This window comes from Phocoena phocoena, chromosome 13 (genome assembly GCF_963924675.1).
Source record: "Phocoena phocoena chromosome 13, mPhoPho1.1, whole genome shotgun sequence".
NCBI classification, from domain to species: Eukaryota; Metazoa; Chordata; class Mammalia; order Artiodactyla; family Phocoenidae; genus Phocoena; species Phocoena phocoena.
This window is the reverse complement of record NC_089231.1, coordinates 52274713-52300673: the sequence shown is the minus strand read 5'-3', so window position 1 is coordinate 52300673 and position 25961 is coordinate 52274713. Positions and strand designations below refer to the sequence as shown.

General features: G+C 39.9%; 1 protein-coding gene across 3 annotated transcripts in view; it reads left to right on the top strand.

Moving 5' to 3' along the window:
* The window catches only part of GREB1L (GREB1 like retinoic acid receptor coactivator), a 118905-nt gene that overhangs the window by 45719 nt on the left and 47225 nt on the right, over positions 1–25961 (top strand). Inside the window, exons 6-14 of one of the 3 annotated variants that reach the window (XM_065889718.1) lie at positions 3215–3343; positions 6299–6415; positions 7012–7131; positions 8159–8296; positions 9870–10055; positions 14244–14570; positions 15639–15767; positions 16305–16439; positions 18814–19011. In XM_065889718.1, the coding sequence (XP_065745790.1) occupies positions 3215–3343; positions 6299–6415; positions 7012–7131; positions 8159–8296; positions 9870–10055; positions 14244–14570; positions 15639–15767; positions 16305–16439; positions 18814–19011 (1479 nt within the window). The remainder of the gene's footprint in view (positions 1–3214; positions 3344–6298; positions 6416–7011; positions 7132–8158; positions 8297–9869; positions 10056–14243; positions 14571–15638; positions 15768–16304; positions 16440–18813; positions 19012–25961) is intronic. The other 2 variants (XM_065889719.1, XM_065889720.1) reach the window with 2 other exon arrangements.

Below are 25961 nucleotides of genomic sequence, written 5' to 3'. Positions count from 1 at the left end.
TATCTTAAAGTGATATCTAATTCCCCTTGTGATTTCTTTGATCTATTGGTTATTTAGTAATGCATTGTTTAATTGCCACAAATTTGTGAATTTCTCAAATTTCCTCGTTATTGATTTTGATTCCACTGAGGTTAGAGATTGTATTTTGTGTGATTTTAATTCTTTTAAGTTTATTGAGGCTAGTTTTATCACCTAACATATTGTCTATCCTGGAGAATGTTTCCTGTGCACTAGAAAAGAATGTATATTCTGCTTTTGTTCAGGGAATGTTCTGTTGATATCAGTTACATCTAATTGGTTTATAGTCCTGCTCAAGTCTTCTATTTCCTTCTTGACTGTCTCCCTAATTATTCTATCTATTATTGAAAGTGGGGTACTGAAGTCTCAAACTGTTATCATCAAATTGCCTATTTCTCTCTTCAGTTTTGTCAGGATTTGCTTCATGAATTTGGGGCTCTGTTGTTTATATGTTTATATTTTTATAATTGTTATGTCTTCCTGGTGGATTGACACTTTTATCATTATAAAATGTCCTTTTTCTTCTCTAGTAATAATATTTTCTTAAAGTCTATTTTTTCTGGTATTAGTATCGTCACTCCAGCTCTCTTCTAGCTACTGTTTGCATATATAGTGTGCTTTGTCATACAGAATTTTTTAAGTTTTATGTAGCTGAATACATAAATTTTTTATGGCTTCTGCATTTTGAACAATAGTTTCGCCTTTTCCGTTTCAAGGTGATAATTGACTCTCCCATGTTTTCTCCTATTATTTCTGTATCTTCAGTTTTTAAGTTTCTACTTTTGGTCCATTTGATTTTGTTTGGTACTTGGTGTAAGTTGTAGATCCAACTTAATTTTTTTCTTATATGTCCAATTGCCACAGCACCGTTCATTGAATGGTTCATCTTCATTGCTGCTTTAGGCTGCTACCTTTATCTTATACTAAATTCTTATGTGTATTTGCATCTGCTTCTTACTGTCTTTTTTCTTCCATTGTTCTGTTTGTCTACTAATGCACTAGGACCACAGTATTTTATAGACTGTGGTTTTATAAGTCTTATTATATCATCATGTTAGCCTCTTGTCATTTCTCTTATTTTTCAGAATGTTTCTTGCTATTCTTGCATGCTTATTTTTTTCATATCAACATTACATCAGTTTGCTTACTTAAACAATTTGCTTACTTACTAATAATTCTAATAGTAATTCTAATAATATCTAAACCTGTTGGTATTTTCCTAGGATCATATTAAATATATGAATTAAATTAGATTGATTGGCATTTTTTTGGCATTGAATATTTCTGATCTGAAACATGGTTGTCTTAATGTTTGTACAGGCCTATTTTCAAGGTCTTCAGAAAAAATTTTTAATTTTTAAAAATCTTTAATAAGAAACGTTAAAAATAGAGAGAATAATATCGCAGACCATCACTGTGGACCTATTACCCAGCTTAAATAATTATGAACACATGGCCATATTTTCAGTATTACTGTCTCTCTCCCTCCCTCCCTCAATGTTTTACAACAAATCCCAGACATTATATAAGAAATATGATAAATTTTTCTTCATATAGTTGTGTACATTTCTTATTAAGCTTATTCCTAGGCCTTTTATCTGTTGTTCATTGTTTTTATATAGGAAGATTTATTTCTGTACATTGATTTTGTACACTTTTGTTATTATTTAAATATTTGTTTGTGCTAATTTGAATTCATTGACTTGAAAAGGTTACCACCCTTTATAATTTGCTAACCAGATTTCACCTGTATGCTTACCTGGACTGTTAGAAATATGCTAAAATTTTAGGTATAAACTAGTATAGTAAGCTACTAGTCTTGCACCAAACAACATATTTGTGACCTGAAACGTAATAACCAACCTGTGTAGTGATATGTCAAACTTACCTGGGATTCCTGTCCTGTAAGATTCTCTGTTAATACCTGAAAAACTCAGGTTGTCTTCAGTTTCCTGTACTTTATAATGTTTTTTTTTTTTTTTTTTGCGGTACGTGGGCCTCTCACTGCTGTGGCCTCTCCCGTTGCGGAGCACAGGCTCCGGACGTGCAGGCTCAGCGGCCATGGCTCACGGGCCCAGCTGCTCCGCAGCATGTGGGATCTTCCCGGACCGGGGCACGAACCCGCGTCCCCTGAATCGGCAGGCGGACTCCCAACCACTGCGCCACCAGGGAAGCCCTATATAATGTTTTTATGAGTAGTTGCTGGCCTCTATTCTTCCTGTAGACCTTAAAATCACTCCCTGATGTAAGTCAGTCCCTCAGAGAGGCACATAACTCTTCTGAGCCAGTAGGGAACCATTTCAGTCTTTTGAGTTCTTATGATAAGCACTGATCAGATGTATCAGGAATCACATTGTGGCATGAGCACTAATATTTTAGATAGTTTCTAATGTAGCACCATCAGTATCCTGCGCTTTAGAACAGGATACTCTCAGAGTTTTTCAAACTCTCAGAGTTTTAACAGTCCCTTTGACACTGTCCTGTGTTACCTGATTAAGCTGTTCTGTTGGTGTAGAGTCAGGGATTTGGGGTCTATTATATTCATTTCAGAAATTTCTAGTTGCCTGGAGCTTTATCTCTCCCATAACCTGCCTCTGAAATGGCATATGGTTTTTCTGCCAAATAAGAATTTTCTTTTGGATGTCTCTGGTATTACATAAGGAAAAATTCTAGTTTATTCCAAATATTAAAGCAACTTTTCTTCAGAGAAAAGTTCTTTCCCCTAAATTGCAATGACTTAGCTTACATGACATTTTTCAAATGACAAACTTATCTGGATAGAGATAAATATATCTCATTAAAATATGGCTTTAAGGGAAACTGTGGAGACAGTTTTACTATGGCACATGATGATATCCTTGATGCCACATCATATGACCAAGTTACATGGCTACCATTATTTAAGGTAATAGTACCAGCCTCATTGAGTTCATATAGGAATTAGGTGAACTGATATATTTAAAGTGCTTAAACTTAAAACTAGCACCTAGCACGTAGTACCCCCTGGTGAGTGTTTGTTAAATACATAAAAAAGAAAATAAAACCTATGTACAGAGAAATGGACTTTCTTAAAATAGATCAAGGGAAAAACTGAAATTCTATAGTCTACTATAGTCTCTCTCAGCTCACTCTTGTTGAATTAACTTCCTTCCTGCATATATAGTTTCTAATTTGAACAACCTCTTTCATTTTAAAGATTCGCCGGTTCTCAGTCCAGCTAATTCTGCAATCAATTTAAGTGGAGCTCAGGACCTGACCTGGAATAAGAATGTTGTGAAGCCACTGGCTTTATCTTTACAGGTTGTAGGGAAGACTTTTGCTGCAGGTGATGTTTTCCTCACTTATATATATTTTTTAAATTTATTTATGTTAAATTTATTTTTGGCTGTGTTGGGTCTTTGTTGCTGAGCACAGGCTTTCTCTAGTTGTGGCGAGCAGGGACTACTCTTTGTTGCGGTGCACAGGCTTCTCATTGCGGTGGCTTCTCTTGTTGCGGAGCACGGGCTCTAGGCGCACGGGCTTCAATAGTTGTGGCATGCAGGCTCAGTAGTTGTGGCACATGGGCTTAGTTGCTCCATGGCATGTGGGATCTTCCCGGACCAGGGCTCAAACCCGTGTACCCTGCATTGGCAGGCAGATTCCTAACCACTGTGTCACCAGGGAAGCCCTCCTCACTTATATTTATTTGGTAAATACCTAGTCCATAAAAGACTTGTGTGAAATTTAATTGACAATTTGGTAGAAGAAAACAGAAGCTCCTTCTTTGCCAGTTGAAGGCAAAAGTGGGGCTGTCTACTATAACGCACATTTATACAAAGCTTTGTGTTTTCTGTGTTACATCCAGAAGAGTCAGTGAATGACATTTGGCACACAGGGGAGACAAAGCAGGTTGATTCTGTTCAATAAAAATTTCTTGGATACCTGCTATACTGAGGAACTGGGGATAGATACTAAGATAAATAAGGCTCAGTCCCTGACCTCTAATGTACTTGTAACCTTGCAGAGGAGATCAACCTAAAAGAAGATATTTTCAGTGTACTGCAATAAATACATAATATCCTAGGGGAGCACAGAGGAGGGGGGGTTAGCCCAGCATTTTAGGGAGTAATTGAGAACGGGTTCTTGGGGACTTCCCTGGTGGTCCAGTGGTTAAGATGCCGCGCTTCCAATGCAGGGGGCGTGGGTTCAAACCCTGGTCAGGGAATAGGGGAAAGACATTTCAAATTCAGGGAAAAGCAGGAGCAAAGCTTGAAAGGAAAAGGAAAGGAAAGAAGCAGCATGACATGTGCAGGAACTTCCAGCAGTTTGAACTCGTTAGAAACATACAATGTAAAACTCAGGGAGTAGCAGGAGGTGAGCAAGAGGCAGAAAAGGGAAAGGTCATAGGAGGTCAGGATAAGAAGTATGGATTTCACTCTATAACTTATGGCACAGGGGAGTGATATGGTCTTATTTTAACTTAAGCTAGATCATTTTGGCAGCAAAAAGAAAGCATTGGGAATACAAGTTGCAGGTCATTCAATAGTCTGGGTGAGAAATGATGAGGTCCTTGACCAGGGTGAAAATAGGTTGGAGAGGAGGAGACAGATTGGAGAACTACTCAGGATGTAAAATGAGCAGACTTGACTGATTAATGGGAGCGTAAAACAGAAGAATGGGTTTCAGTTGACGTCCATCTTTCTGGGCTAATGGTTAGTACCATTGCTTGAGATAGGGAATACAGCAAGGGGAGCAGGTTCCCCAGGAAGAGATTGTGAGTTCAATTTTGGACATGATGAGTTTGAAATACCCATCAGGCATCCAAGTGGCGCTACTCAACGGTAATTTAATTTATCGTAGGAGGAAAACAGGACTAATGGTATAAAGTTGAGCCACCAGCATATGGTTAAAATCACCATGTAAATAGTGTCAGCCAAGGAGAAATGTAGGGTAAGGCAAGCTATGAACTAAAAGCAGACCCGTAGAAAATTTCAGTGTTTAAGAAAAAGAAATGGTCAGAGAGGTAGAAGAAAAATAAAGAGAAAGAGAACCTATCGTTCTTGGAAACTTTCCAATAGTTAGGTATCATAATTTATCCAGACCACTTTTGTTCTTACTCTGGTCCAACAATTCTTGCAGAATCTGCCTTCTGTTTAGATTACAGACTGGAACAAACTGAGTCCAAGTTTTTACAGCATAGAAGAAAAATTAATGAAATTATGGATCTTGGCAGTAATCATGATTGCTAAAACCATCAGATGAGAGGCTGATGAACAACTTTGTAACTTGAAGATTAGGCTGACAACTCTTAAACCCACTGCTGAATCTTAACATCCCAGGAAAAGAGAAAACTGGTCATTATGTGCCTCTTAATGGAAGTATACAATAGGACTTATGAGATACTCTTGCCAAAAAAATCAAACTTGAATCTGAGCAAACATCTATATCTAATGATTAGTTTAGGAATTAGAGGAGACATCAAATGGCACCATGAATATCCAATCAGCAAAATACAGGAAATGAGAAATTCTGCCAGGTTTTCAGCAAATTAATTGTTAGAAAGAAAAAGAAGAAGAATTCTATAGATTAAAAGAGGTTTAAGGGACATAGCAACTAAATTCAGTGTGTGGATATTTTTTGAACCCCGGATTGAACAAGAAATGTAAAAAGCCATTTCTGAGCTGATTGGGAGAAATTTGAATACTGATGGGATATTTGATATTAAGAAATTATTGATCATTGTTAATTTTAAGTATAAAAAAGATCACGGTTATGTTTTTTTAAGAGTCCTTTTCTTTTAGAAACACATACAAAAGTATTTATGGATGAAATGATATGACAAATGAGTTTGCTTCAAAATAATCCAGAGCCCATATGTGTGTCTGTGGGTGGGGGGGGAAGATAGGGAGTATATGTAAAGCAGGATTGGCCACATGTTGGTAAGTGTTGAAGCTGGGTGATGGGTACATAGTTTATATACCATTCTCTCTGCTTTTATATATGTTTGAAATTTTCCATGATAAAAGGTAAGAAAAAAAAAAGTTTTCTACCCACCATCTCCAAAGACTTCACTGAAAATAATTCTAAAAGATCTCTTGGGGTACTAGAAAATTATTTTGGGTGACATTTCATGTTAGTTAAAGTACTACTCAGATGGTTGTAGTTGGCTCCGTACAACTGGGCTGTTCTGTCAGTTGGATTTCTTTGAATCCTATGTGAGGTTTGTCATATGGTTGCAGCATCACAGAAAGCAGTGTCCTGCCCAGACTCTGTTCTGAGTGGCTCCTCTTGTGTACCACAGATGCTGCTAATGGAAACAGTAGCCATGGAGGAAAGAGCAGTGCGTCTAGCTCCACTCCAGCCCGCCCAGGGAATTACTCTTTGTCACCAAGACCTAGCTTTGCCTCAGGAGACCAAGGTACAATACCCATCTTAGAGTTTTGAAATAACACTTAATTATGGAAGAAGTGCTCCAGAGAGTTTGGAATGATTAATTATCTGGCAGCACACTCCCAGTTTTTCCTTAGCTTCTCGTACAATGTTTTGAAAATTTATGATTGGTATGAACAATTATGATTAACATATCTTGGTGATTCTACAAGGGTGGGCCTACCGAGGAAATAACATTGAAACAAATATATAAGAAGGGTCTTGAAAAGCCATGGGCTTTGATGACCAAAGTGCAGGGTTCAAAGTTCCTCTCTGTGTGTGACACTGGGTAAATGTGAGCCTTCCTTTCACCATCTACAGAATGGGTATAACAAAGTAGTTGTCCTACAACTTCACAGGGTTGTTGATAGAATCAGATGAAATAATCTGGGTGAAATGGTACATTGTAAAACAGCCTGCAGCTGTTAGTGCTGTTAGTGTGTGACTTTTTCTAACTTTATCTTTACGTCTAGAAAAGTGACTTCAACTTTCTGAGTATAATCATAGTAAAGGTCCTATGTTACTTTGGCTTCTTTCCCTTCTTCCATTACTAAGGACAAGGCTCATCTTTCTTTTTGTATTCAGCTACCATGTTCATTTCTGGACCACCAAAGAAACGACACCGAGGATGGTATCCTGGGTCACCTGTCCCCCAATCTGGTTTAGTTGTACCTATTCCTGCAGTTCGCCCTCTTTCAAGAACTGGTAAGATTTCAACAGAAGATGGGTTTTAAGTTTCCTTAAATTAACAAAGGTATCTGCTACTCTCGTTCTTTCCATGAACCCTTGAAAATAAATTTCCTTAACTAACTTTTGTGTCCAGTACTATAGCAGCTAATATTTTGTCCCCATCACATCTGCCATCCCTATAAGCACATGTACCATCACAAAAGATCTTGATTCACCATCTGTCTTTGTTTTACACTATAGTATCAATAAACCACTCTTTATGTAGGGCGTGATGCTACCAATCCACCATTATAGAGCGTAAATGAACTTGCTTTGCCAATAGTGGTATTTGATGTATCCTCCTATGATCTGGTTCGTTATATGACCTATAAGTATTATTTCTGAATTGGGTGGTTCAGTCTGTGACTAGAATTCTGAAAAACCAACTGGTTCTCCTTTATAATATCCAAGCTGTGGCCGTTTGGTACTTACAATTAAATGTTCAAATGCTCATCTACCTTGCTGTATGAAACACAGACAAATGTAAATATACCAATTCTAAGACATAGATGGGGTTCTTTAAAAATTTACATTTGTTTAAAAAATGATTCTAAAATCTACAGAGAAATGATAAATACAGAAAGAATTATGCCGGTATGTTACTGTGGTTGCCTCTAGGTAGTACTGATTAATGATGAATTTATCCTTATTCTCACTTTTCTATACTTTTCACATTTTCTGTAATGAGTAGATATGCCTTGATAATCTAGGGTGGGGGAGATAAAATACAAAACAGAATCCAAAATACTGTATGTGGAAAAACAACTAGAAGGAAAATCTGCCAAAATGCTAAATAGTAGTTATCTCCAGACGATTTGATAATGGTTGATATTTTTGTTTGTTTTTCTCACTTATTTTATACAATAAACACAAATTACTTTAATAAAAAAGCCATTAGACTTATAAAACTTGCATATTAAAAGTAATAACGCTGTGTTGATTTCAACTATATTTCATTTATCCTTCCTATCTAATCCTTCTTGTCAAACAACTTTTTTTCCAGAGTCCCTTTTATCTGCCCCAGTTCCACAGACCCCATTAACTGGAATTTTACAACCTCGACCCATTCCTGCAGGGGAAACTGTAATTGTTCCTGAAAATCTGCTGAGTAACTCAGGAGTTAGACCAGTAATCCTGATAGGTAAGGAAAGGAATTCCAAGTTGCCTGTGTCTGCTGGAATCTAGGAACAATCCTCCATTTCACTGCGTGTCTATTCATGTGTTCATGAAGGTATTCATTGATCCATCTATTAATTCTTTAAGCACTTATTGATCAGCTCCTTCATGATATCCTAAACATGGGACTAGAAGTTGGGAATAAGGCAAAGTCTTTTTGCCCACAAGGAGCACTGTTTAGTGGGGCAGTCTAGAGGTTCACAGCCAAACTCTCCATCATCTCAGAGGTGATGTTTCAGCTGGGGAGCTGAGGGGTGGATGAGAGCAGACAAGGTTGGGGAGGGCTCATTTCAGTCAAAGGGAGCCAAACGGCAGAGAAAAGGAACAAACTGAGCCAGCAAAGAGGCCCCACTTGGGAGAACCAAGAGGCCCCAGAGCTGCAGATCTAAACCATGGGGAAGCATTTAGGAGTGAGAGCCTTTCCAAGCTCTCTATAAGTGGAGGTGTAGAAATGTAGGGGTCCCTAGATTCCATGACTAATTTAGAGCCTTTCATACCCACATCAAGAGTGCCCTCGTCAGGGGGCTAGCCTAGGCCAGAAGAAGAAGACTGCCGGCTTTACCTTCGGGACTAAACAGATAGGGTGTTTAAGCCCACTAGATCTTTATGGTATGTCTATGTGAGGTGTTATCTGTTTCTTGCAGTTGGCTTGAGCCAGACATGGATGGTTTCGCTTTGAGCCCTGTTCTTTATCAGACTGCCCTATCCACTGCTCCTGGACCTATAGGCACTAGGGGGAATCCCAGTTGTTTAAATTCCATATAGTCAGGAAGTTCTTACTGAACATTTGAATTGCATGCACAGTGCAACTAAGCCTTGGAAAGATACATAAAACATGAGGACCCTTTGGTGTCTGCCTTTTAGAAAGACTCACAGAGGGACTGTTCTCTTCACCTTACCACCAATACAGGGTGTATTTTCAACACATCTGTGTCCTATCTACTTCTAAGATGATTTAAGGCTGTTTACTGACAATTAGGAAGAGAACACAACAAAAATGGCTAAGACAGCCAAAAGAGTAAGAACCTCCAAGTCCCTGCAACTGGAAGAATATTGCTATTGATCAATGAATTTAGCTTAAAACGTTTTAAAAGAAAACCTCACGAAGTGACACATGTTATTTTAGCTTGTCTGTTTGTTTGTTTTCTGACTTCTTTTCTGGAAAGAAACTTGATCAGGAATTTTATCTGAAAACATTTTATTCTTGCAGTTTTACAAAGGGTACAGAGATGTTTCTGCAAACTCTCATCAGTCCTCTATGTCAGAGATATAATATTAACATGTCTCTTATATAATATAGTTTGAGTATTAATATAATTAGAGTATTTTGCTTCCTGTTCTTCTGATTTAATGAAAGGGTAGAATTTAGAGCATTTGCATGAATTCCCTGGGATTGATATATTTGAGTGATTTGTTTGGTAACCATCTCAAAGGGCAGGGAACTTTGTTAAGCATCGTTGATCCTAGCTGAGCAAATATACCTGGTTGGACCTCAAAAAGAAATGTTGAACTTTACTGACCTGCTTCTATTGGGGCAGGCTATGGCACTTTACCCTATTTCTATGGAAATGTTGGTGACATTGTTGTGAGTCCTCTGCTGGTGAATTGCTACAAGATTCCACAGTTGGAAAACAAAGATTTGGAACAGTTAGGTTTGACTGGCAGCCAACTCCTGAGTGTGGAAAACATGATTCTTCTGACAATACAGTATCTCGTGCGGCTGGGTAAGCAATTTTCAATAATCATTTGATGGCGACGATTTTTATTCTTTTTTGGAACATACTTTTTTCCTTTCTTACCCACTTTCTCACATTTATCCACCTCTTACTTTCCCCTCTTTCACGTCTAACATTCTTTTTCTTCAACCCCATTCTCTATGGCTTTTCCCTTTCCTCTCCTCCATTTCTTTCCTACTCCTTTCCTTCTCTTTCCTATTTCTTTTTCTCCCCCCTATTTCTCTCAGATCTAGCCTCCCTTGCTGCTGGCTTTGCTTCTTTGGGTCCTAGAAGAGATAAATTGCTCCACCTGGTGTCCAGTGCCATAATGGTCCTAAAGTCTCCAAAGTAGTTGATGTAGGCAGACTGTCCAAGGGCTGTGCCATGGGTACCTCCCTTGTGAGTCAGGCCAAGCCACCTTTCTGAAAGTGCAGCTACCATCTGGAATGCAAATGTAGCCATTGTGTTAGACAATTATTTTCCACTTAGCCTTTTTATCTTGTTTATCACTGCCCCTACACCCATTTTTTTCTTCTCCAGCTCCATCCCTTTGATGTAGTCCCAAACTGCTTCCTTTCATTCAGGTAGTAACTTGGACCTCCCTGGAAGGTTTTCTGAGCTTTAGGGTAAGGGGATACCTAGGTCATGAACCCTTCACTTCCTCTATTTGATATCTCCTCCTGAGCCCCACAGTGGGTGTATGCAGGTGCCCTGACAGTACTTTAGTGGCTCCGCAGCATTTACATTGCAATGTCCTTTATTTTGCAAACTGCAGTAGGCCATCTAATATGCAGCCTAATTATATACCTACTCCAGGACTTCAAACCACTGATTTACTTAGGAAAATGTTAAAGATGTGAAATTACACATTAAAAATTTTATCTGCACTCTTGTGAATTTTTTAAATGATTTTAAATACTTTGGTGTTAAATAATAAAAAACATGGGCCAAACAGTGTTAAACACACACACACACACACACACACACACACACACACACAAGCTTCAGCTTCAGTCTTTGGAGCATCAGCTAGCAATCATGGCTGCAACTCTTAGTACCCTGAGAGCCCAAAGGCCTGCTTTGACATGGAATCTCCTTTGACATGGGATCTGCTTTGACACAGGCTTTTGAAACTTGCAAGGCTTCAGGTATCTCATGAGCCACTTTCATGATAAATCTAGGACTTGCTAATCATTTTTATTAGTAGGTAGTAAAATTATAAAAATCTCCCGGGTCTGACATTTGATGTCATCATTTTAATTGATACATACTGACTTTCAACTGTGTTCCAAGATGAAAAACTAGCTTCTAGATGTATCCAGAATCAGTTATACAAGGCCACATAAAGCAATGCTATTTTAGTTAACCAATCCTATCAGTATAGCATTTTTAAAAATCTCAATACCAATTTAAATAGTCAAAGTCCAAGTTAATTAAAGGAACTAAATGGTCAAAACAAAACCTCTTTCCTTAAATTAGTAAAAGCTCTTTTCTTAAAAAATAGAACAATCTCCATTCAATTAGACAAAACTCTTCTCTGCCTTGCAGGATCAGTTCTCTCCAGGGTTTTACTTGCAACCAATTAATTATGTCTCTCAATGTCCAGCATAAATAGATATTTCTTTTTCTTAATCTAAATTTTGTACATTGAGACATCTCTTCTCTTTAACTCTTCTGGAGTCCTTAATTTTTTTTTTTTTTTTTGCCTTCAGAAGTTTTGAAGAAGGCAGCAAGAATATTTTCACATATGCTAAAGATTATAAATTGACATTAGAAAAAATAAATCCAAACTTCTAAAAGGACAGGTGTAATACTTGGATAGCTCAGTTATCTGAAGGTAACAGAGAAGAAGAAAAGCAAGATTTTTCAGAAAGAACAGACCTTTCCACTACAATCACTTTTAAAAAAAAGTCTCTGTTATTTCACAATCTGAAAATCTTTTGAAGTAGATAATGAAATCAGCAAATCCAGAGATTCTCGGAGGACTCTGAGTCTATTGGAACCTTGTCTTTTCCTATTATGGTGGCTCTATCTGAAAAGCCTTCGGACCTGATGCCTGGGCTACACTGAGTTACTGGAGATAAGCATCTGAAGAAAAACAATTACTATATATTATCAAGCTTGTGAAAAGTGGAGAAAAGGCTCCTGCAATTTAGCTGTAAAGGCTAAGGATGCAGAAATGACGGGAGGTGATTGGAAGCAGGGCAATTTACTCTAAAAAGTTTCTTACCTCATTTAAACTTTGATACATTTTCCTCCATTTCTCAATTCCTAACAGTAATTCAGTCAAAACTCTGTAAAAGTGAGTTTTAAGGCAACCGAGAACACTATGAACATGTTTGATATTTTATTTTCCCAGAATGCCTTCGTATTTGGAATTAATTATGCTGCCTAACAGAAAATGTTACTCTATGGTGGTTTGGAGGGGGCCTTATGGACACATCTATTAACCAGCCTCCTCAGATTGTCTATGAGAGGCAGGAGGGAACTGGAGAAGTCACAGCCACGTGCTTCTGAGCTGTCATTTGTTCTGATGGAAGAAAGCTTTAAGTTCATGACCATCTTCCCTTCTTCTCCATGCAGTCAGTACAGATCTTGCGCTTTGAGCTCACTACTAAGTGTGTACTCAGTGGCCACGAACCGTGGTGCTAATTTGATAAAGTTAAATGAAGATCAGAAGCTTTGGTGGCTCCCAGGTGATAATAAGGCATCCACTAGTAAGGGATTGGGGAAGGCACAGAAACATAAACACAATGTAAGCATTGCCATTTTCTTGCCCTCTTTCCATGTATTGCCATTTTCTTGCCCTCTTTCCTGCTTCCCTCTGGCTCCAACCAATCCTGGAAAAAACTTTTTTTCCAATTAAAATTGTTTATTTTTAAAATGTATGATATTTAATTTTCCTTATCCTATCCATTACTAAAGTTGCATTTTTTTTTTTTACTTTCCCTGAGAATATGGACAGGGTCCAGGGAGGCCACTTAAACCCCTGTTAGAGGAAGGAAAGGTTTCTGACTCACTCAGGTGCCTCATTCTCATACAGAAGTCCAGTCCCTCATCCCTGTATTCTTTGCAAGGGGATTTTGGCTTTGGATTCTGAAGCTATTGCTTGATCTCAGATCACAGACACTGAGGGGGTCTATATCTGTTTCAGGAGGATGAGTTTCAAATCTCAGGTCCACACAGCAAAAGAAATGCCTTTGAGTAGCAGGAGTGAACAGTCCTGCCGGTTTCAATTTAAACTAAGTGTAGGAATTCATTTGTGTCACTTGGATGCCAGACACTGACTTGCTTATTTTGTCTCAAAGACTGGTTGAGGGACTTCCCTGGCGGCCCAGTGAGTAAGACTCTGTGCCTCCAATGCAGGGGGTGTGGATTCGATCCCTGGTAGGGAAGGTAAGATCCCACAAGCTGCGCGGCTCAGCCAAAAAACAAAAAAACAAAAAAGACTGGTTGAGTTTCTAAAGAGAAACAAAATACCTCTAATTCCAGGGACCATAGATCACCCACGTAAGCTTAACCATAACCTCGGCCAGGGAAGAGGGCCACATGCCATTCTTAACCCAGAACCCTGGGGAGTAACTAGGTGATGAGAGCATTCTCTATCTGGGGAAAGTGTGGAACTGCCTAAATATACATTGGGAGTGAAAAATAATTAAACTTAGTTTTCCTCGTGGACAGTATTCTCAAAATTAGGTATAGAGGCAATACATTAAAATGTTTTTCTAAGGCACCTATGAATAAAATGAGAAATGAATGAAGCCTGAAGCTGATTATATACCAGTAGGTTAGCTTCTTGCTTCATTAGTCATTAACTATTTCTGTAACGCCAAGTTTAATATGTCAACAAAAATACCACCTTCAGTGACCATCTCCCAAGGCATACAATGGAATTGCTACTGTCTCTGAGCACATCTTCTTTTAAAGATATCAAGAATAGAAGTCTGCATTTTAAAATAAATGTGTATCAAGGCAAACAAAAAAGAGAGAAGGTAATTTAGCAATGGAAAATGGTTAGTAGAGGCAGTATACTTGAGGCCACTAGAGGAAAAAGAGCTTATTTGCCAGCTGGAATAGACTGCTCTCTGATGTGTGTGTTTGTGTGTGTGTGTGTGTGTGTGTGTGTGTGTGTGTGTGTGTCTTTTCTAGCTGTGATTAAAAAAAAAAAAATTCTAGCTGTAATTCTCTTCAATTTAGGTCCTGATCAGATACCTCTCAGGGAAGAATTTGAGCAAATTATTCTGAAAGCTATGCAGGAATTTACTCTGAGAGAGAGAGCCCTGCAGATGGGTGGTCAGTGCACGCCTGTGTCACCAGGACAACTCCCCTGGCTGGCTAGGTTAATTGCCAGTGTATCTCAAGACTTGGTTCATGTGATTGTGACCCAGAACTCCTTGGCGGAGGGCATTTCAGAGACATTGAGGACTCTCAGTGAAATGAGACACTATCAAAAACTACCAGATTATGTTGTGACAATTTGTGCATCGAAAATCAGAGGAAATGAGTTTTGTGTGGTAGTATTAGGTGAGTAACTTTTTCATTCATTCATCATCCGTCCATTTGTATAATACTAAATGGGGTGTTTCAGGCATCCATGTAATTAATCTCTGGTCAAGGGCTCCAACTTGGGTTCTTCCTCCTAATTTTAACTTTTCCTTTGCTCCTCAGATCAGATTTTTATAGCCCTTAGTTTGGCTGTTGTCCCTGTCAGCTGGTTGTGGGAGCATTATTTCAAAGCACACCCTAGTAACAGATACCCTTGTCTCATGTAACTTCTGTCCTTAAGATGTTTTGGAAATGTTACCACTCTAGCATGTGATAAAGCCATTGCCACAGGTGGTTTAAGCCAGTTAATCATATTTGCCAGGAACTTAGCTCATCTATTCACCTCTTCACTAAGAGGGATATTTAATGTTATAACATTGACCCTAAAGAAAACGTTCAGAAAGTTGGTATGTTACAAAATGGATTTTTGTTTCTGGTGCTGATTTTCTATCAGGCACCGTCCTGAGTTGCCATTTGGACCAAATTTTGCTGAGTTGCCATTTGGACCAAATTTTGCTTTTCTCCTCTCAGTGAATGGCTCTCACCTCTTCCTAGCAAAGGGGCCAAGCCCTCTTGCTTTGACCAAACCCACCTGCCCATCTCTCTGTGATACATATTTCTTTCAAAAAGCTTCATCAGAAAGTGTAACAGATTCATTTTCTAATTTTCATTAGTAAAAAAACAACATAAGTTTATATTTTTAAGACTGATATTCATAATAGCCATGCAGACACAACTTTTTAAAGGTTTTTCACATTCCTCCCGAGTCTTTTAAATAGATGCATGGTATGTTCTCACCATTACAAACATAAGGTATGTTATTTTTTTCCCTTGATCACCTAACTTTGTATTATAAACTTTTCAAATGAAAATTTGAAACTGTCATTTCAAATGCTGTATAATTGCCCATCTTTTGATGTGCCATACTTTTCTTAGCCAAGTCCCTCTAGCTACATACTTTAGTTGTGTTTCCAGTTCTTGCTGTTCTAAATCACTTCCCGGTGCACATTTGTTCACTGGCATGTTGTCTCCTCCTCTCTTCTGCAGGTCAGCATCAGTCCAGAGCTCTGGCAGAGAGCATGCTCACCACAAGTGAGTTTTTGAAAGAAATTAGTTATGAGCTCATCACAGGAAAGGTCAGTTTCCTGGCATCGCATTTCAAAACCACATCGTTAGGTGAGTGGCAGTCAGATTCAGCAACACTGCCGGCCCCTGGCTGCGTGATTTTCTGAATTTAAATCTTAGTGTGAGCTGAGTGTGGAGGTTAAGCTTGCCCGCTGATCTTCCCTCATTTGGAATGGTTTCTCCTAAGCATTTTGTTACTGACACAGCAAAGGGGTCCAGGCACAAGGATGTGAGGCCTCAGCTCAGCCACTGCTTTGTTGTGTGACCTTGGGCAACGCTCTGCCTCCCCAGATCTCAGTTTTCTAACATGTCAAATGGCGCTATAATGACCCCGTCCTGCCTGCTCTGAGTATTATAGGGGCTGAGAGAGATTTAGTATGTGGGAGCATGGAACCTGTAAGCACGATACAAACAAGGGTAGCTCTGGCTACCGAGATCCTGCTACAGGGATGGGTGAGTGTAAATTCTGACGTGAAAAGTGGGATGACCAACAGATCTCGACGGGAGCCCAGCGTAACTGCCCAACTTGGAGACATACAAACATGTCATTCCTTGTGACTTTCTTATCTCCACTTTATTTTGTAATAGGTGATGACCTAGACAAGCTGCTAGAAAAAATGCAACAGAGAAGAGGAGATGGTGTGGTGACCCCTTTCAATGGAGACCTTAATGAATGTGTGTCACCTCAGGAAGCTGCTGCTATGATCCCCACGCAGAACCTGGGTAATGTCACCACAGGCCAAAAGGAGGAGACTAGTGCTCAGGACAGACACAGAAGCTAAGTCGTTCTGAGGGTTTTGAGGTCTTGTCTTCAAGTCACAGACTATGACAGGCCTTTCCTCATTATCTACATGATAAATCTGGCTCAAGTTAAAAATGCCTTACCCTGTGGCCTGGGCCCCATGCCTTTGTTCTTAGTAAATTTCTCCTAGAATTAAAATCAAAGCCAAAGACTTTATTTTAAGCAGTGCCTCTCTTTGTTTTTATTTTTTTGGGGGAGCGGGGATCCTTGGTGTACTTTCCTTAACTCCACCAGCTGTGCTCACCACTGTGGGTGCTCATGTAGGGCTTCAAAGGACTACTTGAAAGAATCTAGACTACAGTCTGTGCAGGGCTCCTGGCTCTCTGCTCCCTGCATCTACTCTCCAATGTGTAAAACACACATAATCTCAGGGTCAGCGAGGCCTTCCTGGCAGCTGGAGCAGAAACACTGACATATCATCTGACCTACAACGAGCTTGCAGAATGCCAAGGGGGACGGTGGGACCAGGGGTGAGGAGTTCAATCGCTAGATTAGATTCCTTTAGGTTCAAATCCTTCCCCAGTTCCCTGTTTGATAGGGACAATATAAGAAAGGACAGAACAGAGAACAGAAGGATGGATACGAAGCAGATCCATACAAGTGGATGCTGACAGCCTTTTGGCTTCCACCTGATGGGAATGCATCCTTTATGCATTAGGATGACAGCAGGAAAAGTAGCATGGATTGGCATCGGCTCAGGCGTAACAATGAATTCAAAGGCAAAAGTTTTTGACTTCTGGACATTGAATGACAATAAAGTGACCATCCAGATGATCTAAAATGTGTTATGTGAGCAAAGTTAAATTTTTGAAATTCTCACATGCCCACGTACATATCCTTGATTCCCTGTTTAAGAAACATTGCTTGGGAATTGCCTGGTGCCCTGGGTTCAATCCCTGGTCAGGGAATTAAGATCCCGCACGCTATGTGGCCAAAAAAAGAAAAAAAAAAGCTTAAAATAATAATAAATAAGAGATCTTGGTGGTTAAAAAAAAAAGAAGAAAAAGAAAAGAAACGCTTAAAGATATTTTTAGGTTTCCTCCAACTTCAAAATTTGTTAAGTTCAATTCTACAGTTATGCCATCCCCTGTGTTAGTCCCCATTCATCTAACCCGCAAAATGAAAGAAACAACAGCCTGACTATCCAAAGACAGATTTTTATTTTGGTTGGTAATCTTTGTGGGTCAAAAACTATGTGGGCTATTATTAAAGGTTGCAGTTTGGGGCTTTTCTGGTAGGTTCTCTCAGCCAGTAGGGAGACCCACCTGTATAAACCTCCACTCGCTGTCAGGGTTCCATGGTGGCTGGGGTCCCATGACTACCGTCTTTGCCTGGGAAGTATTGCAGCTTGATTTTAGAAAACATTCATTAGCACAGGTTAATTGGGCCCTTGGCGTGTTCCAGTCAGACTTCCGCATGTGTACCTGATAAAAACCAGCCCTTTCAAGAAGCATTAAATATTTCTGCTCAGGTGTTTAGCTGACTAAGCCTGTCTCTCATTATGTGTGCGTGTGCATGCACGCATGTGTAAGAGAGATTGATCGCTTGATTATAACTTGTAATAAAAAGCTACTGGCTTGGTTAGAGTATCTGGGCAATGTTTTTCTAATACGTCACCTATTGAGCAGCCAGCTGGCCATGTCATGGGTCAGGTCTCTTCAGATAGTACAGGCATCAGCATGGGAGTTGACCACAGTCACCCAGACCTGCTAGGTCACAAGCACTGGCAAAGTGGAGTCAAGTGGGAAGAAAGGTGAAGTTAGTGTCATGGGGAGGAGAATTTCAAGCCATGTTACCACTGACTTGCTGGAGAGGAAATGTTTACTGCAGTGCCATCCAGAAAAGCTCAAAGGACCTCAGCGTGATTATGGTTATGGCATTAGCTCTGAACTGGGTCTGGGCTCGGGCACCTGACCTGTGCTGATAGTCCTAAAGAAACCAGGAAACTCTTCCCCTTTCCAGAGATGAGTCCTGGCTCCAGCTGCAAGAGTGCAGTCTGTCCCTCCATTTCTGGGCATGGGAGGGGTGCTGAGTTCATGCCTTGTGAGACAATTTATATTAAAATAATACATTTGTAAAACCACTACATTCACTCTTGAGCACATCCTTTCAGCCAAGTTGTCAGGGAAAGTGGGCAAATCTATTGAAAGTCAATAGAGAGTGAGGATAGAAAGTGAGGATTCTTGGTGATAGAGCATCACTCTACCCTATGTGTATTATTTGTCCCTATATGGATTCATAGAGGCCATCACAGAAGTGAATTGATCTTGTTCTTATGACTTTCTTAAATTTTAGATCTAGATAATGAACCCTTCCAGATTTATCAACCGCAGCTTACGGTTGCCAGAAAACTCTTGTCCCAGGTGTGTGCCATAGCAGACAGCGGCAGCCAGAGCCTGGACCTCGGCCACTTCAGCAAAGTGGACTTCATCATCATTGTCCCAAGATCAGAGGTTCTGGTCCAGCAAACTCTTCAACGGATTCGACAATCAGGTAGGATGGAACTTTCAAAGAGGGCCCCCTACCTAGATCCAGCCTTAGATTCCCTCTGTCTCTTTCTTTGGCTTAATTCAAACATTTTTAGGGGCCTGATTCTATTAAGTCTGTGATGTCATCAGTGGATTAGAAACTGGCCACTCATTTATGAAGAGAAATGTCCTCAAGGCAAAGATAGCCCTGCCTGGGATGACGGGGTCTGTGCCACCTGAAGTCCTTCTGTGGCTCAGTGAGTCATTCTCATGGGAGGATTCTTGTACCTTTTGCACACTACCAGCAGATTTTTCAGCCTAGAAACCAGAACGCCATCCCCTGTGTCAGCAATGAGAAACCTCATTAAAAAAAATTCAAAGCTAGAATTTCTCCTAATTTCCTTAAGAGAATAAGTAGAGAGGAAAAAAATTTTTTTCCAGAAAATGTGAAAAGGTAGGGAGCAAATATTTTAGAAGTCTGTGATAAATAACATCCCTCTCAAACATAAAAGTTGCTTAGAATTACAAGAAGCAATAAGGAATTTAGAAAATTGAGACTGCTGAGAATGCCTGCCTTTGTAAACTAGGTTTGAAAAAGAAATTATAAATGTCAAGTTGCTTCTGAGTACCTTAGCTGGGGGAAGACACACACACACACACACACACACACACACACACACACACACAGATTTAACTGGAGGATAAATCTTTTTGCCACAGTAAAAAAATTTATTTTCAATATATTTGAAAACAGGAAGCAGAAAACTTCAGAAGAGCTTAAAATACAGTTTATGTGTTCCACGCCTGTCATTCAGTGCTCCTTAAACTTTAGGGTGCATGCAGATCACTAGGGATTTTGTTAAATTGCAGGTTCCCCTTCAGTAGGTCTGGGTGGGCTCCAGATTCTGCATTTCAAACAAGCTACCAGGGGCTACCTGGGCAACTGGTCAGAGGACCACTCTTTGATTAGCACAGCTGTACAAAACATCTTTCATTCGAAGTTCCATGGGCCAGATGAGCTGACTAACAAAAGGCTTCTCCCTCTTTAACACTTCTTAGTGGCTGTGACTAAGACATGTAAAGTCTTTCCACGCCTCGTCGAGACCCAAGCGCCTGGTTAACAACGCAACCTGTGTTTTAGCCTCTAAAATTTTGAATGACAAGTTACAAAATGGCCTGTTAGAAATATTGACTTATAGGTGAATTAGCCAGAGACGGTCAAATGCCTTCTCTCACAGCTCTCCCAGAAACCGGAGTGAGTTCTAGACATCCTCAGCTACTGGCCATTCGTCATTTTCTTTCCGCCCCCCTCCACTGAGGGAAATGGAGGGGCTTTCATCACACCAGGCATTAACCAGATTTTTGCTACTTCTTGTGGATTTTCCACTTTATTACTCTGGAGGGAGCACCTTCTCTTGTAGGTTTTTTACTTGTACCAAAGGGCATTTGTCGCCTTCCTGAGTTTGTGATCTGATATCCCAGTCATACTCTAGCCAAGTCATCTTAGCACCTGTTTCAAGGGGTGAAATCATCCATGGTCAAGTGGTTGTACTCTCCCCAGAGCCTTTTCCTCAAATAACCTCTTGATGACCTGTATTTTCGCCTTTCTTAATCAATGCAAGACCCTAAATAAAACCCTGCATTTTTGACAGATAGAGAAACTCTATTGGTCCTTCCTTTTCCCTTCTCAACGCCCTCAGATTTTTCCAAAGTGAGTATTTTGAGATTATCATTCCTCAGAAAGGACTGGTATTTGACTAGTTACATAAGCTTAGAATCCAAGAAAATCAGTGTTACAGAGAGATTCAGAAAATTCAAGGCAAAGCATATTTTTAAAATTATTCACATCTGGCCTTGGCATACATACTGAAAATTTTTGCTGCAGAAACAATCACTTCTATATATTTTTAAATAACTGTACTCATTTTTATTATACAAAAACCCAGAGTTGTTGTTTTCTTTATTTTGAAAAATAAAAGAAAGTAGGAAATTTTAAACACTTATAATCCCACCACTCAAGGATAATCACTGTTAAAATGACTTAATACCTAGTGTTCCAGGCTCTCTTCTCTGCCTATGTCTGATATTATAGTAGGCACATTTTTCCACATCATTAAGCTTTTGTAAGCATCATTCATAATGAATGTATATGATATTCCATATCATAACAACACCAAAATTTATTTGCTTTTTTTATTTGAATACCTTCATATTTTTGGAACACATCACAGTTGATAGAACCCGAAGGACCAGAAGCATTTTAAGGTGTAAAGAGATTGTCCAGAGCAGAGATTCTCCACTAAAACAACTCTTGAAAGTCATTGCTATGAAAACACAGAGGATTCTCAAGAAGTCATCTGACTCAGTTTCCTCATATTTTGCCATGTGAATCAAGGAGAGCTACATTTGCCTAAGGTCCAGAGGGCAGTGCTTTGGGGACAAGGACTGTTTTCTCATCTCTGTGTGCCTGGTGCCTCATTTCTGCCTCTCCTGGGCCTGGCACCAGTAGGGGCTCAACTACGGGTTAGGGGTCGAAGGGAGAGCTGGGGGCTGGAGGGAGGAAGGGGAGGGATGGGCAGAGGGAACACCAGTGTCCAAGTGCTTTGCTCTCTGGTTCCATTTGCCTTTCCCTAAAGGAAGCATTTCAGCAGCCAGCCTGCCAGGAAAAGCACCAGGCAGGGAGAAGCAGCCAGGACATGCAGAAAGGCCACATCCTTGGCAGCCCTTGTGTGGCTGAAAGAAAAAGGTGAAAATAGAAACCATCACGTTGTTGCAGACTCAGCACTAAGGTGAAGCATTTGGTACCTTAACTTACTTTCTAACTAAGGAAGGGAGGCAGGGAGGAAAAGAAGACAAAAGAAAGCATTACAGAAAGAATTGGAAGGTAAAAAAAAAGAAATGAAATGGGTTAAACCTTTTTAAGTTTGCCCCAGATGGACTTGTAAATGCTGCAGTGATCAATGGAAAAGCAACATAAGGAATTTTTAGACCATAGGAAATTCTTTTGTTTTAGTGTCACTTTTTTTTACAGACTGATGTTGTAGCATAGTTCTTCTAATTCAAGAAGCTCCAAATTCTATAAATTAGAATACTAGGTTATCAAAATGCGATCAAAATGCACGCCACTTTCAACTCCACATGAGTGGGATGAAAACAGGAAGAATTAGTGACACCATATTTTCCTCCTCCCTGCTTTTAAAATGGTATCCGTGGGAGCCCCCAGCAAATGGGAGCAGATCTACGAGTATCCAGTCAAGGAAGTTTTATCATGCTCAGGGGAATGACGTAAATTTGACACCTCAATACATGCCTGATCATAAAAGAACCAGAGAGACAGTTTCGTCTGCTGATACGTAGATAGGTTTTAAGGCAGTGGGAGAGATTAGGAGGGGAGGAGAAGAGATAAAGGAAGGCAGTTTCATTTTCTGAAATGTATTTTCTTGGTCTCATCAACCTTATGTCTCCTTGTTGGTCAGCAGAAAATGTACGCGGAAAAAAAGGAAGTGAGAAAGGCAGCAGGGAGTGGGATCCCAGGGAAGAAAGTACTAGGAAAGCACTCTGCCCTGAGGTGGAGTAGGGAAACACCAGAGATTCCTCTGTACAAATAGAACTGAACAAGTACCTAACGTTAGCACCCGTGAAGTCAGTTTCCAACCAAGTCGTAGCTGCCGAGTGCCCACCCCTAGTTTATAGACAGCGTTGGCACCTGCCTCACAGCCACCACCTCCCCTCCAAGTGGACGACCCCACCGAATCCTAGCTTCTCTGCATTAAGCTCTCATCCGCAAACACCTTTACCTCTACTGCTCATCAGGCGCCTGCCCCCTAGTCATATCCCAGACGCTCCTGGATCCTGGAATTGTAAATTCTAACAACCTCAACACCAGACCACGGACTTCTTTGCAACATACACTGTGTGGGGAAAAAAAATCAACCTTTCTGATTGATGCCTCATAAATTCTTTCTGGTTCTTTAGTTGGCTCTCTTTCCTGCTCTCCACGGTGACTGGCTCTTGCAGACTCCGTTTCACTCACAATTCTGACCTCATCCTTCTCTTAGCAAAGGACCATGCTGCTTATTTCTCCCCTCCCCCACCCCCAGAGGAAGAAAAGTTCAGATAAAAACTTCCTTCCAAATCTGGAAACCTACCTGCATATACACCCATCATTCCCCCTTCCTTCCTGATCAGTGAAGAACTGCCCTGCTCTGTGTAAGCCTGCTTCTCCCACCTTGCTCTGGAGGCCGTGCTGTCCTCATTCTCATGGACCTCACACTCTGATGATCTCCTCTCTCATTGACACCTTCCATTTCCTTCCCTCCTGGAGCTCATTCCATCGGTTTTAACCTGCCCCACTCCCTCAGAGACAAAACAAGCAAGCCTCTGTTAATCCTACCTAACCCTCCAGTTTATCCTCCTCGACTTAAGTGACAGTCTTACTGAGGGAGTTGTCATCTTCATTTCCTCAACTCCCAGTCACTCAACACCCTGCAAACTGGCCTCCATTCCCCACTGCCACGCTTCTAGGACTCTCACCAATGTCACCAATGACCTTTTCTGTCCTTACCTGGACTCCTGACAGCACAGGTGCCCTCCATTCCTTCCTTTAAGCACTGCAGTGCCTTTGGCTTCCAAGACACATCCTTTCCCAGCCTTCCTTCTACAAGTCATGCTCCAGTGCTACTCTGTACCCTGTGGTGCTCCAGCCCGACACTCAAGACTGCGTAGTGGCTGTGTGTTTATTGATGATCTTTCTCTTCAGCTAGAAAGCAAATATTCAGGGTATAGGTCTGTCTTGTCTATGGCACAGGAGACACTTAACAAATGTGTTGAACTGAAGTTTTGTAACGTTCTGTTGAATTTTAAGTTAAAATCTATTTTAAGAGGAAGACATAGGGAATTCCCTGGCGGTCCAGTGGTTAGGACTTGGTGCTTTCACTGCTGTGGCCTGGGTTCAATCCCTGTTTGGGGAACTAAAATCCCACAAGCCGTGTGGCACAGCTGAAATAAATAAATAAAAAGAGGAAGACATAGAAGTAATTAATATTTAAGATGTGGCAGTCCTGTGGCAAAAACAAATTCAACCATTAAAACCATGTTTCGCAAACCTACTTTGGCCAAGAGTAAAGCCCTTAAGATGGGTGTGTAACAGGTGTATCTGTCAGTCACACAGGGCTCTGAAGTTGTATCTGCGTGTTCAGAATGCTCTTCTTGTGCAGATCTAGTGCTGCTTTCCTCCTTGACCCAAACAAACAGCATAGTCATACACCCACACAGCGAAGTCTCACCGAACCCAAATTAGAGAATTCTCTCCCACTGGGAGGACAGAAGGGAGCCAGCCAGGCCACCAGAAAACAGTGGGACAACCAGAGCAATGGGCACCGAAAGCAATTACCCGGAATTTTAACCAGCCGTTTCAATTCCCAGGTTATATATTTATTTTTCTTTTACTGATATACAGAATTTATTAAGCTTTTCACATGTAATAGAGCATAGTTTCAGTTGCATCTGAAGTGCTAACAAAAGCTCCAGCAATCAAGAATGGCAGCATGTTATCAATATTTTATAACAATCAACACTTGTAGCTTTTCAGATTCGGATAAAATCATTTATCCCAAAGTAAATCTAGTCATGCTTTTAAAAAATGCTTTAGGTCACTCCAAGCTTGGCAATTAACATTTGGCTTAAACAATAATAAAACAATCACAACTTGATAAATAACAGATACAACATTGTAGGCCATAACCATACACAGCATAAGGAAAAGATAGTAAGTAGCCATTAGCGTTAATAGAGTACCTTGGCCTCCATGCAGATACTTCCAGAGGCTTTGGTTCATTCAGCCCTGACACTCAGTTTTTAAAGCAGGGGACAATATCTACAGTATCATTTTGTAATTTCTAACACACTGAAAACAAGTAAGTAGAAAATGATGAGTTGATTTTTATTAATGCATTAAATCCTCAGGAGTTATCACCAACCCCTTAATATAAAATTTTTTCAAGTTATATCAGTCATATAACTTGGTGTGCTACTTACTGTAAATGCTGCTAAATGAATTAAATGAAGACAACAATGTTTCCCCTAATGTGATTGATTTTAGCACTTTTCAGCTACCTAGATCTAAAAACTTTCAGGCTTTTGAACTGAACATTTGAGGAGAGTGTTCATATTTCAACGTATTGATAATACAATATGCTTGATTCAGAATGTTAACTTACAGTTTACTCCAAAACTAAAATTTTAATCTGGTGAAAAATAAATAGCTATAAGTGACATAATAACCATGACACTAAAATGGTTACTGTCACAGTTGGTGATAAACAAGGATGTGAGGGCTCCACTCTCAAGTCGCCTAGGATTTTGAATTACTTGTACATATTGTCACTTACAAAACTATAACCAATTGAATATTTAGTCTGGTGTCTTCAAACACCCAAGATATAAGATAACTTATACCAAAACAATATGTTTTTGAAATATTTTTTGTAGCTGGTAGTTCTTCCCTTGGAGGTAAAGAACATTTTGCCAAAACTTTTAATAACCAGGATACAGAAAATTTTAAAGAGCAATCTTATGTAGGAATCAAATATACAGAGATTCAAAGAGGAAAAAAGAAAATTGTATAGAAGACAAAGATCAAACTGGTATCCCAGATCCAGAGCAATTTTGTAAAGTAGGAAAGCAATTATGATAACCCACAGCTTCTTAGGTCATTCTAGTGAGGATCTCCAGGTACTATATGTGTTTTCATAATGATATTTCCTAAATAAAGGGCCTTAAATGCACATGAAAGGGCATCTCCCAGGAATAGAGGTTAAGATATTTTTACGTTGTTCAACCCACAAACTATTTGGTCAAAGGAATATGTAAAGTTCAACAAAAGCACATCTGGTGGAAATTCATGGCAATGAATGTTGACAAGATGTGCTTGGATCTCGCTTGCAGCATCTGGCAGCGAGTAGCAGAACAAAGGTG